The sequence below is a fragment of the Bubalus bubalis genome, chromosome 2, assembly GCF_019923935.1.
Source record: "Bubalus bubalis isolate 160015118507 breed Murrah chromosome 2, NDDB_SH_1, whole genome shotgun sequence".
NCBI lineage: Eukaryota > Metazoa > Chordata > Mammalia > Artiodactyla > Bovidae > Bubalus > Bubalus bubalis.
This window is the reverse complement of record NC_059158.1, coordinates 19,236,289-19,250,021: the sequence shown is the minus strand read 5'-3', so window position 1 is coordinate 19,250,021 and position 13,733 is coordinate 19,236,289. Positions and strand designations below refer to the sequence as shown.

The following is a 13,733-nucleotide window of genomic DNA, read 5'->3' as shown; positions in this document are numbered from 1 at the left end:
AGGGCTGGAACATTGGGGTTGTCATTGTATTAGGAGCTGGGGAAGCAGAAGGAGCCTACGGAGCTGACCAGGTGGTCATGGTTGAAAGGTGGGAGCGAGCAAGCAGACGTGGACTGACGGAAGGAGAGAGGAGCAGGTTCCACGTTGGAAGCCGAGTGATGAGGGGGCTGTGTGTTATAGGACGACTGAAAAGCTCCGTTAGATTTAATACTCAAGAAGTTACTAGAGACTTTTGTCATGTTTCCTGAGCCTTTCTGTGGGTGATATCCTTTCAGGATTACCCTCTCTTCTTTTGGGCTTCTCTAGTAGCTCAGTGGTAAAGAATCTGCCTGCAACACAGGAGACCCTGGTTCAGTTCCAGGATCAGGAAGATCCACTGGAAAAGGGAAAGGCTACCCAATGTAGTATTCTTGGGCTTCCCTGGTGGCTCAGCTGGTACAGAATCTGCCTGCAATGTGGGAGACCTGGGTTCGATCCTTGGGTTGGGAAGATCCCCTGGAGAAGGGAACAGTTACCCACTCCAGTATTCTGGCCTGGAGAATTCCGTGGACTGTATAGGGGTTGCAAAGAGTTAGACACGACTGTGCTATTTTCACTTTCACTCTCTTCTTTGGTTATTTACTTTGATCCTGAGCTTCAGTAGAGAGAAGGACAATGCTGGAGGAAATGCTGGATAGTACTATAATGAAAAGGAAGCTGGCCTGGGAATTAGCATCCTTGGGTTCTAATAGCATCTATTGCCTAGAGAGCTTAGAGGATGAAATGAATTGATCATTTTAAAGCCCTTGGCAGTGTTCAGTCTGGTAAGTAAGCAACTGTTGAAATGAACACATTTAAATTAGTTAAATATCTGTTGCTAGTGATCCACATAACCTTGGGCAACTCACATTGCCTTTCTAGGGCTCAATTTCTAAAGTGAGGGATTGGAACCAGTGTCCTTTCTTAGTTCATAATTGCTGATCTTTCTTACAAAGAGTAAGACAGGGAAGTGACAGGGAAGAGGAGCCAGAGAGGGCAGCAAACCCACTATAGCTGGTCTAGGAAGGCACTCAAGGGACTGAATACAAACCAGGAGGAGAAAAGTGGATTTAAATGAGCCACATGTCCCTCTAACATCTCCAAGTAGCTGGGACCTCTAGAAAGCACTTAGCTTTTTTTTTTTTTTTTTAATCTTTTCTTTTCTCTATGTGATATCTTGACCTATCTCAATTGTGTTTTACAAGTGAGGCTAATGTCCTGTTGAGTCCAGTCAATTGAATGTATAAATGTAATCTTGGCTATAGAGCAAGGAACCATTGTTCTGAATACTGATTTAGTGAGAGTGGATGTGCCTACCGCTTGAGTTGAAATAGCCTTTTTACCATTGAGGTTTCCTGGATTTATTTTCTCCTGGAAATGTTCCAAGAGCAAGGCCATTGCAGCAGTGCATGAGGTTACTATCAGAAGAACTGAGTGGTGTATGAATAATGATTCAGAAACACTTATGATTACACTCCATCTTTTTATGACTAAATATAGCACCTACTAGAGAGTCAAGCAAAGCTGGTAGCAAGAGGAAAAAATAGCTCTGATCCGCAGTATCCCACCTGTTTCACACAACTCTTGTCACTGACACCTTGCTCAGTCAACCTGAAGCATTATTTTCCCCACAGTGCCTACTCACATAGACAGTTTTAAATGGATGAAATCTACCCTGCAGCCTAATATGGGGTACAGTTCACTTACTAGTCAGAGGGGGAAAAAGTATCTTCGATAAAGTCAGATGAAGAACTATTACAGAAGTGTGTTATTTTATTTCATGAATACTAAAAAAATCTATTATAGGACAGTAATGTAGCATCATTAAAGTATATGATGAAATGTACTATTTCTAATTAACTTTCAGTGAAACAACTCATGGTGTCTGCTGGCGAGAACCTAGTCATAACTTCCCCAGCAGATGAAGTTGAACTGAAGGCTTCTGTTGTGCCAGCGCCACCTGCAGGTGAGAGTTTGACTTTCCTCTGGGACCAGTGGGCTTCCCTGGTGGCTCAAACTGTAGTGTGGAGAGAGCCGGGTGATGCCTGGGTCGGGAAGATCCCCTGGAGAAGGAAATGGCAACCCACTCCAGTATTCTTGCCTGGAAAATCCCACTGATGGAGGAGCCTGGCAGGCTACAGTCCATAGGGTTGCAAAGAGTCGGACACGACTGAGAGACCACTTTTCTCTCTTTCTGGGACAATGGGCTTCCCTGGTGGCTCAGAAGATAAAAAAAAAAATCTGCCTACTATGCAGGAGACCCAGATTCCATCCCTGGGTCTGGAAGATTCCCTGGAGAAGGGAATGGCTACCTACTCCAGTATTCTTGCCTGGAGAATTCCATGGACAGAGAAGTCTGACAGGCTACAGTCCATGGGGTCGCAGAGTCTGAGACGACTAAGTGACTAACGCATTGGGACCAGTAGGGGGCCCATTCGCTGGTGTGTCCTTAAGGAGTCTTTACTGGGTTTTTACAGCTTGGATTCCCTTTCACAACCTGGATATGTCACTCTTGAGGCTTTGATGATCATAAGCTTTAAAGTTTGTTGAAATAGTTTAAAACGGAGCAAGAGGATAGGAATTAAATCCAGTATAATCCTCAGAATAAAAAGTCATGCATTTTCTTTTTTTTTGAAGTTGAGAATTATGTCTTTTAAAAAATATTTATTTATTTGGCTGCATTGGGTCTTAGTTTCAGTACACAGGATCTTTGTTGGGGTGCATGAACTCTTTAGCTATTGCTCATGGACTCCAGAATGCGCAGGCTCAGTCGTTGTAGTGCTTGGGCTTAGTTTCTCTGCGGCATGTGGGACCTTAGTTTGCTGACCAGGGATCGAACCCGAATCCCCTGCATTGCAAGGCAGATTCTTAATTACTAGATCACCAGTGAAGTCCCACGTCCTACATTTCCAATGATGCAAAACAGAGTAATAATCTTGGAACAGGAGAGGTTTCCATATGCTTGCTCTTGACTTGTAATAAGAGGGCTTCCCAGGTGGCGCTAATGGTTAAGAGCCCACCTACCAGTTCAGGAGCCATAACAGACACAGGTTCGATCCCTGAGTTAGGAAGATCTCCTGGAGAAGGGAATGGCACCCCATTGCAGTGTTCTTGCCTGAAGAATCCCATGGACAGAGGAGCCTGGCAGTCGCTTTAGGCATGTCCATAGAGTCGGACATGAGTGAAGCGACTTAGCATGCATAGCCCACAGAACCTGGAACGATTCTCCTGTCAGGTGAGGGAGGTCGCATGTGCACAAAGGTTTGTTTGCAGACACTGTAGTGACGGCAGCTGTTCAAAACCGTGTTGTTTAAAATGCTCTTTCTTCTGCTGGTCCAGCGCTCTGCTGTTCAGCAAACGCTTGAACTTGTGACCTGTCAAATACATTCTTTCTCAAAATATATTCATTCCTCTGGTGTTTGAATATTTCTCATTCAGGTTAGTTCCTTTATTCGTTTCTCCCTGTCACACATGGATCAAAATTTAGGCATAAATGATGATACTTGGCGTTTGTCATTTACCCCTTTCAGCTGAAGTATCTCATGCCTTAATGACTAGTATCACAAAGTAGAAGATAGATGCGTCTTAACATATAGAGGTTTAATCTGTTCTTACGTCCTTATATAAACCCCTACAACAGATGAATTAAAATCTTCTCGCTTTTTATTAAAAGGAGGAAAAAATCCATAGCACAGTGGATTATATTATGTTAAAATTTATATTGTATAGTCAGGTGTAGCAGTTGGGAAGGAAAGTCATCAGGTGCAAACAATGAAATTAAGGCCCTTTTTTTAAAAAAATTTTTTTCTACATTTTCTCAATTTTTATAAGTTATGTGTTCTTATAATAAAAAAGAAATTTTACATTCAAAAGATACATAAAGCTTATTATTCCTTACTTGGATGATAGTTGAAAGTTGGGTTCAACGTACCTAAATTAATTTCTGCTAATAGATTGAAGACTCTCACTTTCTTTCCTCTGACCAGATTATAGTGACTTCTAAGAATTTATAACTACTCATTCTTCTCTTTGGCTCTCAGAAACAACTTACAGCTATGAATGGAGTTTAATAAGCCACCCTGAAGACTACCAAGGAGAAATAAAACAGAGACACACGCAGGCTCTTAATGTGTCTCAAGTAAGTAACTGGTGACTGGTTTTAATTGACAGCATACCTAAAAATTCAGTGTCACTTTCTTAGCTGTTGAACCCAGAGTCTCTGTTATGATTAAGATTAAAAAGAGAGCCGTCGACAGAGGAGCCTGGTGGGCTACAGTCCTGGGGCCACAGAGAGTTGGACCTGACTGAGCAACTGAGCGCACACATTAATGAATTATATTCCAAGCCTGTAGGTAGACAGGCAGATGTGAATAAAGGGGCTTTCAGGGACTTTTTCTTCGTGTGACTTACTTGGCATATCAGTCTGGGGAAGAAGGCTGATGTGGGTCTCCGTAGTGAGGTTAAAGCCTGTGTTCCAACCCTTGCCCCTTTTGCAGTGTCAGTCATCTCTGATTCTTAGGCACATTTCTAAGATTGCCAAAAATTCATTCCAGTTCACAAATGGTTGGACTACCAAATATTGCTCCAAGATGTAAGCCATCACAGGAGGAAACATGTCCCCGTTTTAGATGGCCATAGACGATTACGTTGTCTTCATTTCTGAGACCGCACAGCTCCTGGTGCAACTCAAGTTAGCATCACCATCCCCTTGTCACCGAGCGCTATTTCTCAAAGACTGGCACCTGGACCGCAGACAGCTGACCCACCAGATCTACTTGGTAAAAACGCAGGATTCCCACACGTACAACTTTGCAAATGGCCGCCCTTGTCCGGTCCATTTCACGAATGCCTTTGTAAGGCCTGTGGACGTCTGTAACGAAGCTGAAGTCCTTCCCAGCTGATCGTCAGTGTTCTAGAGTACAGGCTTCAGACGTGGCAGCGTGTCCCTAGGTCCCAAGCCCCCGCTGTGCGCTGACTTCAGAACAGCTTCCGGAACATTTAAGGATCTTCTAGGCAGTGGGCGCATCCTGTTGTTTGCACGTTTGCTGGTGTAACTTTTCTTTATCTTGCAGTTGTCAGTAGGACATTATGCCTTCAAAGTAGCAGTTTCTGGTGAAAGTGCCTTTGGAGAGGGATTTGTAAATGTCACCGTGAAGCCAGGTAAGCTTGTGGAAGAGAACCTGTGGTATAGGTCTCCCTCGCCTTTTGGTGCCTGAACTACACAGTAATATATTATTTAGTTTTGCATTGGACACCATTGTAGAGACCATGCAAAGATGACATGGGTTTTTTTTTTTCCTTTCTGCTTTCTTAGTATAGTTCTTAGTACTCACTTGACACTGCTGTGCAGGGTTTCAAGGTTATTGCTTTCTCTTCTTAAGTGTTAGTTTCTAAGCCTTGTCTGACTCTTTGTGACCCCGTGGACTGTAGCCCGCCAGGCTCCTCTGTCCATGGGATTCTCCAGGCAAGAATACTGGAGTGGGTTTCCATTCCCATCTCCAGGGGATCTTCCCCACCCAGGGATCGAACCTGGGTCTCCTGCAATGCAGGCAGATTCTTTACCATCTGAGCCACCAGGAAAGCCTCAGGTCAGTGGCAAATTGTCTGTGCCTTAGCCTCCTCCATCTGATACTCTTCTACCTTGGTTCCCTGTGACTCAGCTCGACCTTAGGTGAAAGAGCTTTTCAAATACATTTAACTGAGCACCTCAGGGATCAAGGAAAATGCATGCCATGGGCTTTCAACCCCCCCGGGTCCTTTCAGGCTACCACTAGCCCACGGGTCAGTGCGCTTGTGTGAGTTAGAAACAGTGGCCCTTTGTCAGGGTGGGCACAGCTCTGGCTCTGTGCATGGAGCGTGGTGTGGTCTTGAACCTCCTCCATCCCCTCCACTGGACATAAGGGCAGTGGACCAACTGGGTGCCAACCCCCGCTCCAGCCTCTACCTCAGGGGTGATGAGGGAGCCTTCGGTCAAAGATTGGAGATCCAGTTAATCATAGGAGTTGGAACCATACTCCAGGGCTCCTCTTCTGCCGTTGCTGCTCAAACTCTGTCACCAGCCCCTTGATTGTTATTACACGTGTTCATTGAGCCTGGGGTTTTGTACAAAAATCTAAACCCGCAGACATGCTCCTAAAATGTATGGAAACATCCCAAAACATTAACAAGCACTCTGCACACTCAAGGCCTGTAGGATAAGCACCGTCTGGACAGGATATTGATGACCAGTGTGTTTGAAAGTCAGATGGTTTATTTCGGTGGTGGTGTATACAGAACACAACATGACTCAGTCCACGTCATTTTTTTCTGTCTCGCAGCCGGAAGAGTCAACCTGCCTCCCACGGCAATCGCTTCTCCCGAGAGACAGGAGCTCTCCCTGCCATTGACAGCGGCTCTCATCGATGGCAGCCGTGGGTATCCTGCCTCATGTCGGGGGTTTTGCCCCACGAACCATGAGATGTAATGGGAGCTCTCTGCTGAAGCTGAGAGGACTTACGGGCTAATTCATCAATAGATGAGCATCTGTCTGTATATTCAAGTCCTTCAGCTTCTTTAGCACAACTTCTCTGCTTTGGGCTGAATTTCCCTTCAGTTATGTCTCATTTGTCTATGAGAAAAGTCTTTTAGGGCCTAGCTATTGCATTGGAAATAAAGCAATTAGGAAAGACTCTCTTTTCAATGCAATCTATGTGATGAGCCTTTGGAAAGTCACTTTTAACAAATGGTAGAAGGGGTGTCTTTAGTGAGGGCAGGCTGAGTTTTGTTCATTTAATTCAGAGTTCACTCCTTCAATTAGTGTATGTAGAAAGGGACCCAGTGTAACTTCGTGGGTCCAGGCAAATGAGAATAGATGAAAACATATCCTGTGTTTCACACTATATTCAAAATATGTTCAGCAGTATCAATGTCACTGGTATTTGCATTTATGTCTGTCAAATCACAAAGCTAATACCAAATCCGGTGAGTGAAGAATACTTGCCTTGGTTCCTAGAGAAGAGTACCTGTCAGTCTCTAGTGCCGCTCCTTTTTGCAAGTCTGCACAGATATGGAAATATATACATATCACACTGACACAGTCTTTTGCATCTCTTCCAATATAAATGTCTCTATTGCCCCCTTAGCAACATGAAAATAAAGCACATTTTAAATGAAAATATTTATGAGAGAATGCATTATGTCTTGATTCCTCTAATTCAGTGTAGCTTGGTTACAGGAAACTGTTCAGGATTATTAATCTGTCACATGGAAGTTTCTTTCCTTAAATGAATGAAATGAAACTGGCTCCCTTCTAGGTCTAAATTACTGTTATTCTGCACAGTACATTTTGTTTACTGTCTTTTGAAGTAGAGGTGGGAGGTTTTCATGTAGGGTACAGTCTTTCTCTGGATTTACACTTAATGATTAGGGTGGTAAAAGGTGTTTTGTAATTATATAGAAGCACCTCTCAATTCTTTATGAATCTGTCAGTCAGATACTTACTTAAATTATCAGTAAGATATCATGTGCTGTAGTTAAAGTGAGTTTAAAAAAAAAAATCAATAGTGCCTGTCACTGTGCCATTTAAATTCACAACTAAGTGGAAGCACCCTGACTCAAATCTGGTGGAAATCCGGGAGAAAAATCATGATGATAATTTAGGGAGAAGAAGAAATCTTCCTTTTAACACATAATGTATGGCCATTGAAATCTTTGCAATTAAATAATTTCAAATAAACACAGATTTAAACAACCAATGATATTAATCATGAAATTGATGTTTTAATATCCTTGTATTTAATTCTAGTTTTCATTTATTTTTCAATCTTGCTAGAAAGTACAGATGATACTAAAATCGTGAGTTATCACTGGGAAGAAGTTAATGGGCCCTTTCGAGAAGAGAAGACCTCAGCTGATTCCGCCGTCTTACATCTGTCTAACCTTGTTCCTGGAAACTATACTTTCAGGCAAGTGGGCTCAGTTTCCAGCACTGATCATTTGTCTCTTTCCTTAAATTGATGCATCTTTTCATTTTCATCAGGAGACAGGGCAGATTTGGTTTTGTCGGGGGTTTTTTTGGCAACCACTTTGTACTCTGATCAGTAATATAAACTACAAGTGTCTATGTATGGGAAGCCTTTGGATTTGGTTGTCAGTAACAGTATGGGATGGCACCTATTTTTGCTGTGTTGAGAAACATGAAAGAAAGTTTCTATCTTCTGAGTCAGTGTGAGGCAGAGTTATGTGATTTATCTATTTATCTTTTTATAGCTTTTTAAGGTATAGCTAAAGTATAATAAACTGCACATATTTAAGATATAAAGTTTGATGAGTTTTGACATATGTATATACCTGTGGCACCATTGTCAAAATCAAGATAATAAACATTTCCATCATCCCCAGAGTTTTCTCATGCCCCTTGGCAATCCCTTCCTCCCTCCATCCCTGTCTCTGGGCAACCACTGGCTTGCTCTCTGCCACTTTAAATTATCCTGAACTTTCTAGAATTTCATATAAGTGGAATTGTACAGTATGTGCTCCTTTTTGCTTAGTTTCTTTCACTCAGCAAATGATTTTGATATTCATCCATGCTGTTGTCTCTGTCAGTAGCACGTTCTATTTAATTGCTGAGCACTATTCCAATGTATGGATACACCACAGTTTGCTTATCCTTTCATCCAGTATGGACTCTGGGGTTTTTAGCTTTGAGCTATTATAAATAAAGCTGCCATGAACATTTGCATACAAGTCTTTTGTGGACATATATTTTCATTTCTCTGGGGGTAAATACCCCCCAATGGAAGAATTAGGTCCTGTGTTGAGTGTGGTCAACATTTTAAGAAATTTCCAAGCTCTTTCCCAAAGTGGGTATATTATTATTTTACATTCCCACTCATAGTATATGAAGTTTTCAACCTCCACATCCTTACCAACACTTGATGTGATCATTCTTTTTAATTTTATCTACTTTGATGGATGGTGATATCTCATTATGGTTTTAATTTGCATTTTCCTGATAACTAATGATATTAAGCATATTGTAGGTGTTTATTGGCCATTCATGTAACTTCATTTGTGAAGCTCCATTCAGATCTTTTTCCTATTTTAAAAATTACATTGTCTTATTTAGTTGTAAAATTTTTATACATTCTGAAACAAGTTCTTTATTTTATATATGTGTTATAGATATTTCCTCCCAGTATATGAAGTTTTGTTCTCTTTTTTTTAAATTTTATTTTATTTTTAAACTTTACAATATTGTATTGGTTTTGCCAAATATAGAAATGAATCTGCCACAGGTATACATGTGTTCCCCATCCTGAACCCTCCTCCCTCCTGCCTCCCCATACCATCCCTCTGGGTTGTCCCAGTGCACCGGCCCCAAGCATCCAGTATCGTGCATCGAACCTGGACTGGCAACTCGTTTCATACATGGTATTATACATGTTTCAATGCCATTCTCCCAAATCTTCCCACCCTCTCCCTCTCCCACAGAGTTCTATACATCAGTGTTCTATACATCAGTGTCTCTTTTGCTGTCTCGTATACAGGGTTATTGTTACCATCTTTCTAAATTCCATATATATGCGTTAGTATACTGTATTGGTGTTTTTCTTTCTGGCTTACTTCACTCTATATAATAGGCTCCAGTTTCATCCACCTCATTAAAACTGATTCAAATGTATTCTTTTTAATGGCTGAGTAATACTCCATTGTGTATATGTACCATAGCTTTCTTATCCATTCATCTGCTGATGGACATCTAGGTTGCTTCCACGTCCTGGCTATTATAAACACTGCTGCGATGAACATTGGGGTACACGTGTCTCTTTCCCTTCTGGTTTCCTCAGTGTGTATGCCCAGCAGTGGGATTGCTGGATCATAAGGCAGTTCTATTTCCAGTTTTTTAAGGAATCTCCACACTGTTCTCCATAGTGGCTGTACTAGTTTGCATTCCCATCAACAGTGTAAGAGGGTTCCCTTTTCTCCACACCCTCTCCTTTTTTTAACGGTACCTTTTAAAGGGCAAAAGTTTTAAATTTTGATTGTCTAATTTATCAGTTTTTTTCTATGTTTCATGCTTTTTGTGTTCTGTCTAGGTAGCTGTTGTTTATTCTCCAAATTGCAAAGATCCTGGTTTCTTTCTTTAAGTTTTTGTATTTCTGGATTTTATATTAAATCTGTGATCTATTTTGAGTTAGTTTTATGTACTGTGTGAGATTTTTGAATATTAAGTCAACCTTACATTCATGGAGTAAGCCCTATTTTATCATGATATTCTTTTTATATAGCATGGGCTTCAAGTTGATAATATTTTTGTAAATATTTTTATGTCTGTCCTCATGAAAGATTTGGCTTATGCTTTCTTCTGTTTTTCTCTCCCTCTGCATTTGTCTTTGTTAAGGTTTGGTGTGAGGATTATACTGGCCAAATAAAATAAGTTCATCTCCTTTATTTTCTGAATTATTTATGAATAACTGGTGGATTTTTTTCTTGAATGTTTGATAGAATTAACCAGTAAGATCATCTGGGCCTAGAATTTTCTTTTTGGGAAAGTTTTGATAATAAATTTGATTTATTTAATAGATGTAATGCTATTTAGACTTTCTGTTTTTTACTTTTTCTTTTTTTAAGTTTTATATTGGAATATAGTTGATTAATAATGATGTGTATCTGTTTTTTTCTTGTGTCAGTTTTTAGTAAATTGTATTTTTCAACAAGTTTGTGCATTCCTACTAAATCATCATATTTTTTGGAATTAAGTTGCTCATAATATCTTCATATTATCCTTTCAAATCTGTAGGATCTGTGATGAAAACCCCTTTCTCATTTCCACTATTGGTGATTTATGTTCTCTTTTTCTCTCGATTAGTTTAATTAAGGGGTTTGTTAATTTTATTTATCTTCTCATAGAACCTAACTAGAACTGCGTTAATCTATTTGCTTGTTTTCTAATTTGTTCTTTTCTGTTCTTTTCTTTACTATTTACTTACTTCTATTTGATTTACTTTGTTCTTTTTCTTCTACTAATGACTTCTTAAGAGTAGAATCTTGGGTCATTTTTGAGTCATTCATTTAAGGACTCAGAATGTATCCTGACTAAACTTGGTTGTGGAGGAAGGCTCTTAGGTGTTTGGTTTCCTGTCAGAGTGAGAACTGGAGTTTGGATCTTGGTTGTATGGAATATGTGGGCTAGAGGCCCAGAATATCTGGGCCCCCTGGAAGTACCTTACCTACAAATATGTCCTGTATTCTTTCCAGAGCTTCATTCTCATAGTCCTGTTTATACCTGTTAAACATGCACTGCTACTCTGAATTAACATCTTTATTCCAGAAAGATATAGTGGCCTTACGTCACTGATCCAGTTGCCAGGTCACCAGTGAGTTTACTACAGGAGGGTCAGTGCAGCTCTTTCTCTGTTGTTTGTGTAGGTTGAGTATCATTAGTATTTGAAAGTGCTTAATTCTAAAATGGCTTTGCAAGGAGTGTCCTGAAAACACTTAATACTTAGTCCTCTAGGAAAGAATGAGAAAATTAAAAGACTTTGTATCTGAAACTTGTGAGTGATTTTCTGCCTCTACATGTTCAGGCCTGAGGGCAGGACTTAAACTGATACATTCTGAATCTGGGGTAATAGACAGAGGCTTCTGTGTTGGCTGGGGTTGTTTTCTTCATCCAGCATCTAGAAGAATCATGGGAAGTCCACATAAAAGAAAACCCTATCGTGTGACTATATTGCTAGCTAAAAATAAAGTAAATAAACAGCAAAAAATATAGCCTCAGGTCTCTTCTTTCGCCAGCTTCATCCTCAAGTTTCTGCTCTGAGTTGTTCTGAGAAATATACATAGGCAGACTCGGCTGACCACTTTGCCTTAAGATTTGGCAGATTCCTGCAGTATAATAGCCTCCTGTCCTTTCACTAGGTTGACTGTTACAGACTCAGATGGAGCTACTAACTCCACAACGGCAGCCCTAATAGTCAACAGCGCTGTGGACTACCCACCAGTTGCCAATGCGGGACCAAATCAGACCATAACTTTGCCCCAAAACTCCATCACTTTGAATGGAAACCAGAGCAGTGATGATCACCAGATTGTCCTCTATGAGTGGTCCCTGGTGCCTGGGAGTGAGAACCAAGAGGTGGCTATGCAGGTGCGTTCTCATCCTGTCTTCAGACTTCTATTTCTCTAGCTATCTGTTCGTCTGTCTCTCATTCTATCCGTCTTTCTTTCTGTCTTTCTTTTTGTCCATCACCCATCCATCCATCTAAAATATTGGTACAAGGGGGAAGCTAAATTCGGAAAACATGTTTTATAAAGTTGTCTGTTATAACCATCAGGAGAGTAGCTAAACTCACAAATCTTCTAAATTTATGTCACTTTCCCTCACTCATTCTATGTAAGCCCAGAATAGCAACTAAGCAGGTCCTAGTTGAAATGTCGACCTTGAATGTTGAAAATTTGATCTTGAGGTTCAGAAATATCATTTTAGTATGTATTAGGATAAACATTAGAAGTAATCTAGTCTAAACCTCATTATCAGAAAATTCCTGTGTATTTTGTTCCTTCTAGTTTTAGAAATTGCATGTTATTGTTTCTAGATCCAACAGTCTCTTGTTGAGATCTCTTTGTATTTACCTTTTGATTGGTTCCAATCTCTAATGTATCTGTCTATAATAACCTTGAAATGTTGCTGTATTTGTATGCATGTGTGTGAGCTGCTTACTTATTCTTCTTTTGGTGATGGCCAGAGCTGTTGGTTTTTGTTGCTAACCAGCTTGGTACCTTTGAAGTTATGTTATTATTTAAGAGTTTAATGGAAAAAAAGATAGTACCTTACATTGCCCCCTTCCTCTCCTTCAAACACCATCTCACCAGTCCAAGATAAATTTCTTGTTAGTGTTTGTGATGAAGTCAGACAGTCCATGAAGACTGACCTACTTTACTTTTTTGATCTTTCTGGGAAGAGCTTTGTGATTATAATGAATTAAAAATGACCGATTGGATGCATGTAACTTGAAAGAGCTGTGAGTCCTCTGGATACCCTTAGAGAGCACGTGGTATAGTGTCCATCTCTACCTGAGAGTTGTGGCAAATGCTGTTTGCAGCTGGGTTAAGGATTCGGATTCAGAGGAGTTTGGATACAGACAAGAAGATGGACTATTTTGTATTTTTTCAGTTAAAAAAATATTTCAAAATTTCTTTCCCTTAATTTCTGAGAATGATGTGCCCAGAGCTAATGGGGCAGTGCATCCATGTCTGCGGGACCTGGATCCACAGGAAGTCACTTGTGCCGGACTGCAGGGCTAACCTCATTGCTCTGTGCACCTGCCCGCTTGCTGGAAACACTCTCAGATTAGCCACAGTAAGGATGCTGCTGCCTCATGGTTGACTATGGTGTCGAAAGGAGTAATGCTTTTTATGAACTGGGACAGTCACAAAGATAAGCTCTTAAACCAGACTTCTTTATACTTAGACTAAAAATTCTCAGTAAATTTGTCTGCTCAGTTCCCATTTGCCGCAAGCTTCCTTTTAACTGTGTGCATAGCATTCCTGTAACCATGTTAATTTTGAGTCATGTACCGGAGATTATACTTTCTCTAAGAGCTTTCCAGAAAAAAAAAAATACTTTGCTCTATTGAGTCAAAGTAGGGGAAAGCCCTTTTTTAAGGTCTTAAAAGAATGCATTTCTAATTTCAGCAACTCCCCTTGTGATAACACACTTGATTTTCTATTAT

General features: G+C 40.5%; 1 protein-coding gene across 4 annotated transcripts in view; it reads left to right on the top strand.

Moving 5' to 3' along the window:
- Positions 1-13,733, top strand: part of KIAA0319 (KIAA0319 ortholog) — a 74,373-nt gene that overhangs the window by 37,963 nt on the left and 22,677 nt on the right. For all 4 annotated transcript variants that reach the window (XM_045162688.1, XM_045162687.1, XM_045162685.1 and 1 more), the window contains 6 exons: positions 1,886-1,984; positions 4,059-4,156; positions 5,091-5,178; positions 6,336-6,428; positions 7,829-7,961; positions 11,920-12,148. In XM_045162688.1, coding sequence (XP_045018623.1) covers positions 1,886-1,984; positions 4,059-4,156; positions 5,091-5,178; positions 6,336-6,428; positions 7,829-7,961; positions 11,920-12,148 — 740 coding nt within the window. The remainder of the gene's footprint in view (positions 1-1,885; positions 1,985-4,058; positions 4,157-5,090; positions 5,179-6,335; positions 6,429-7,828; positions 7,962-11,919; positions 12,149-13,733) is intronic.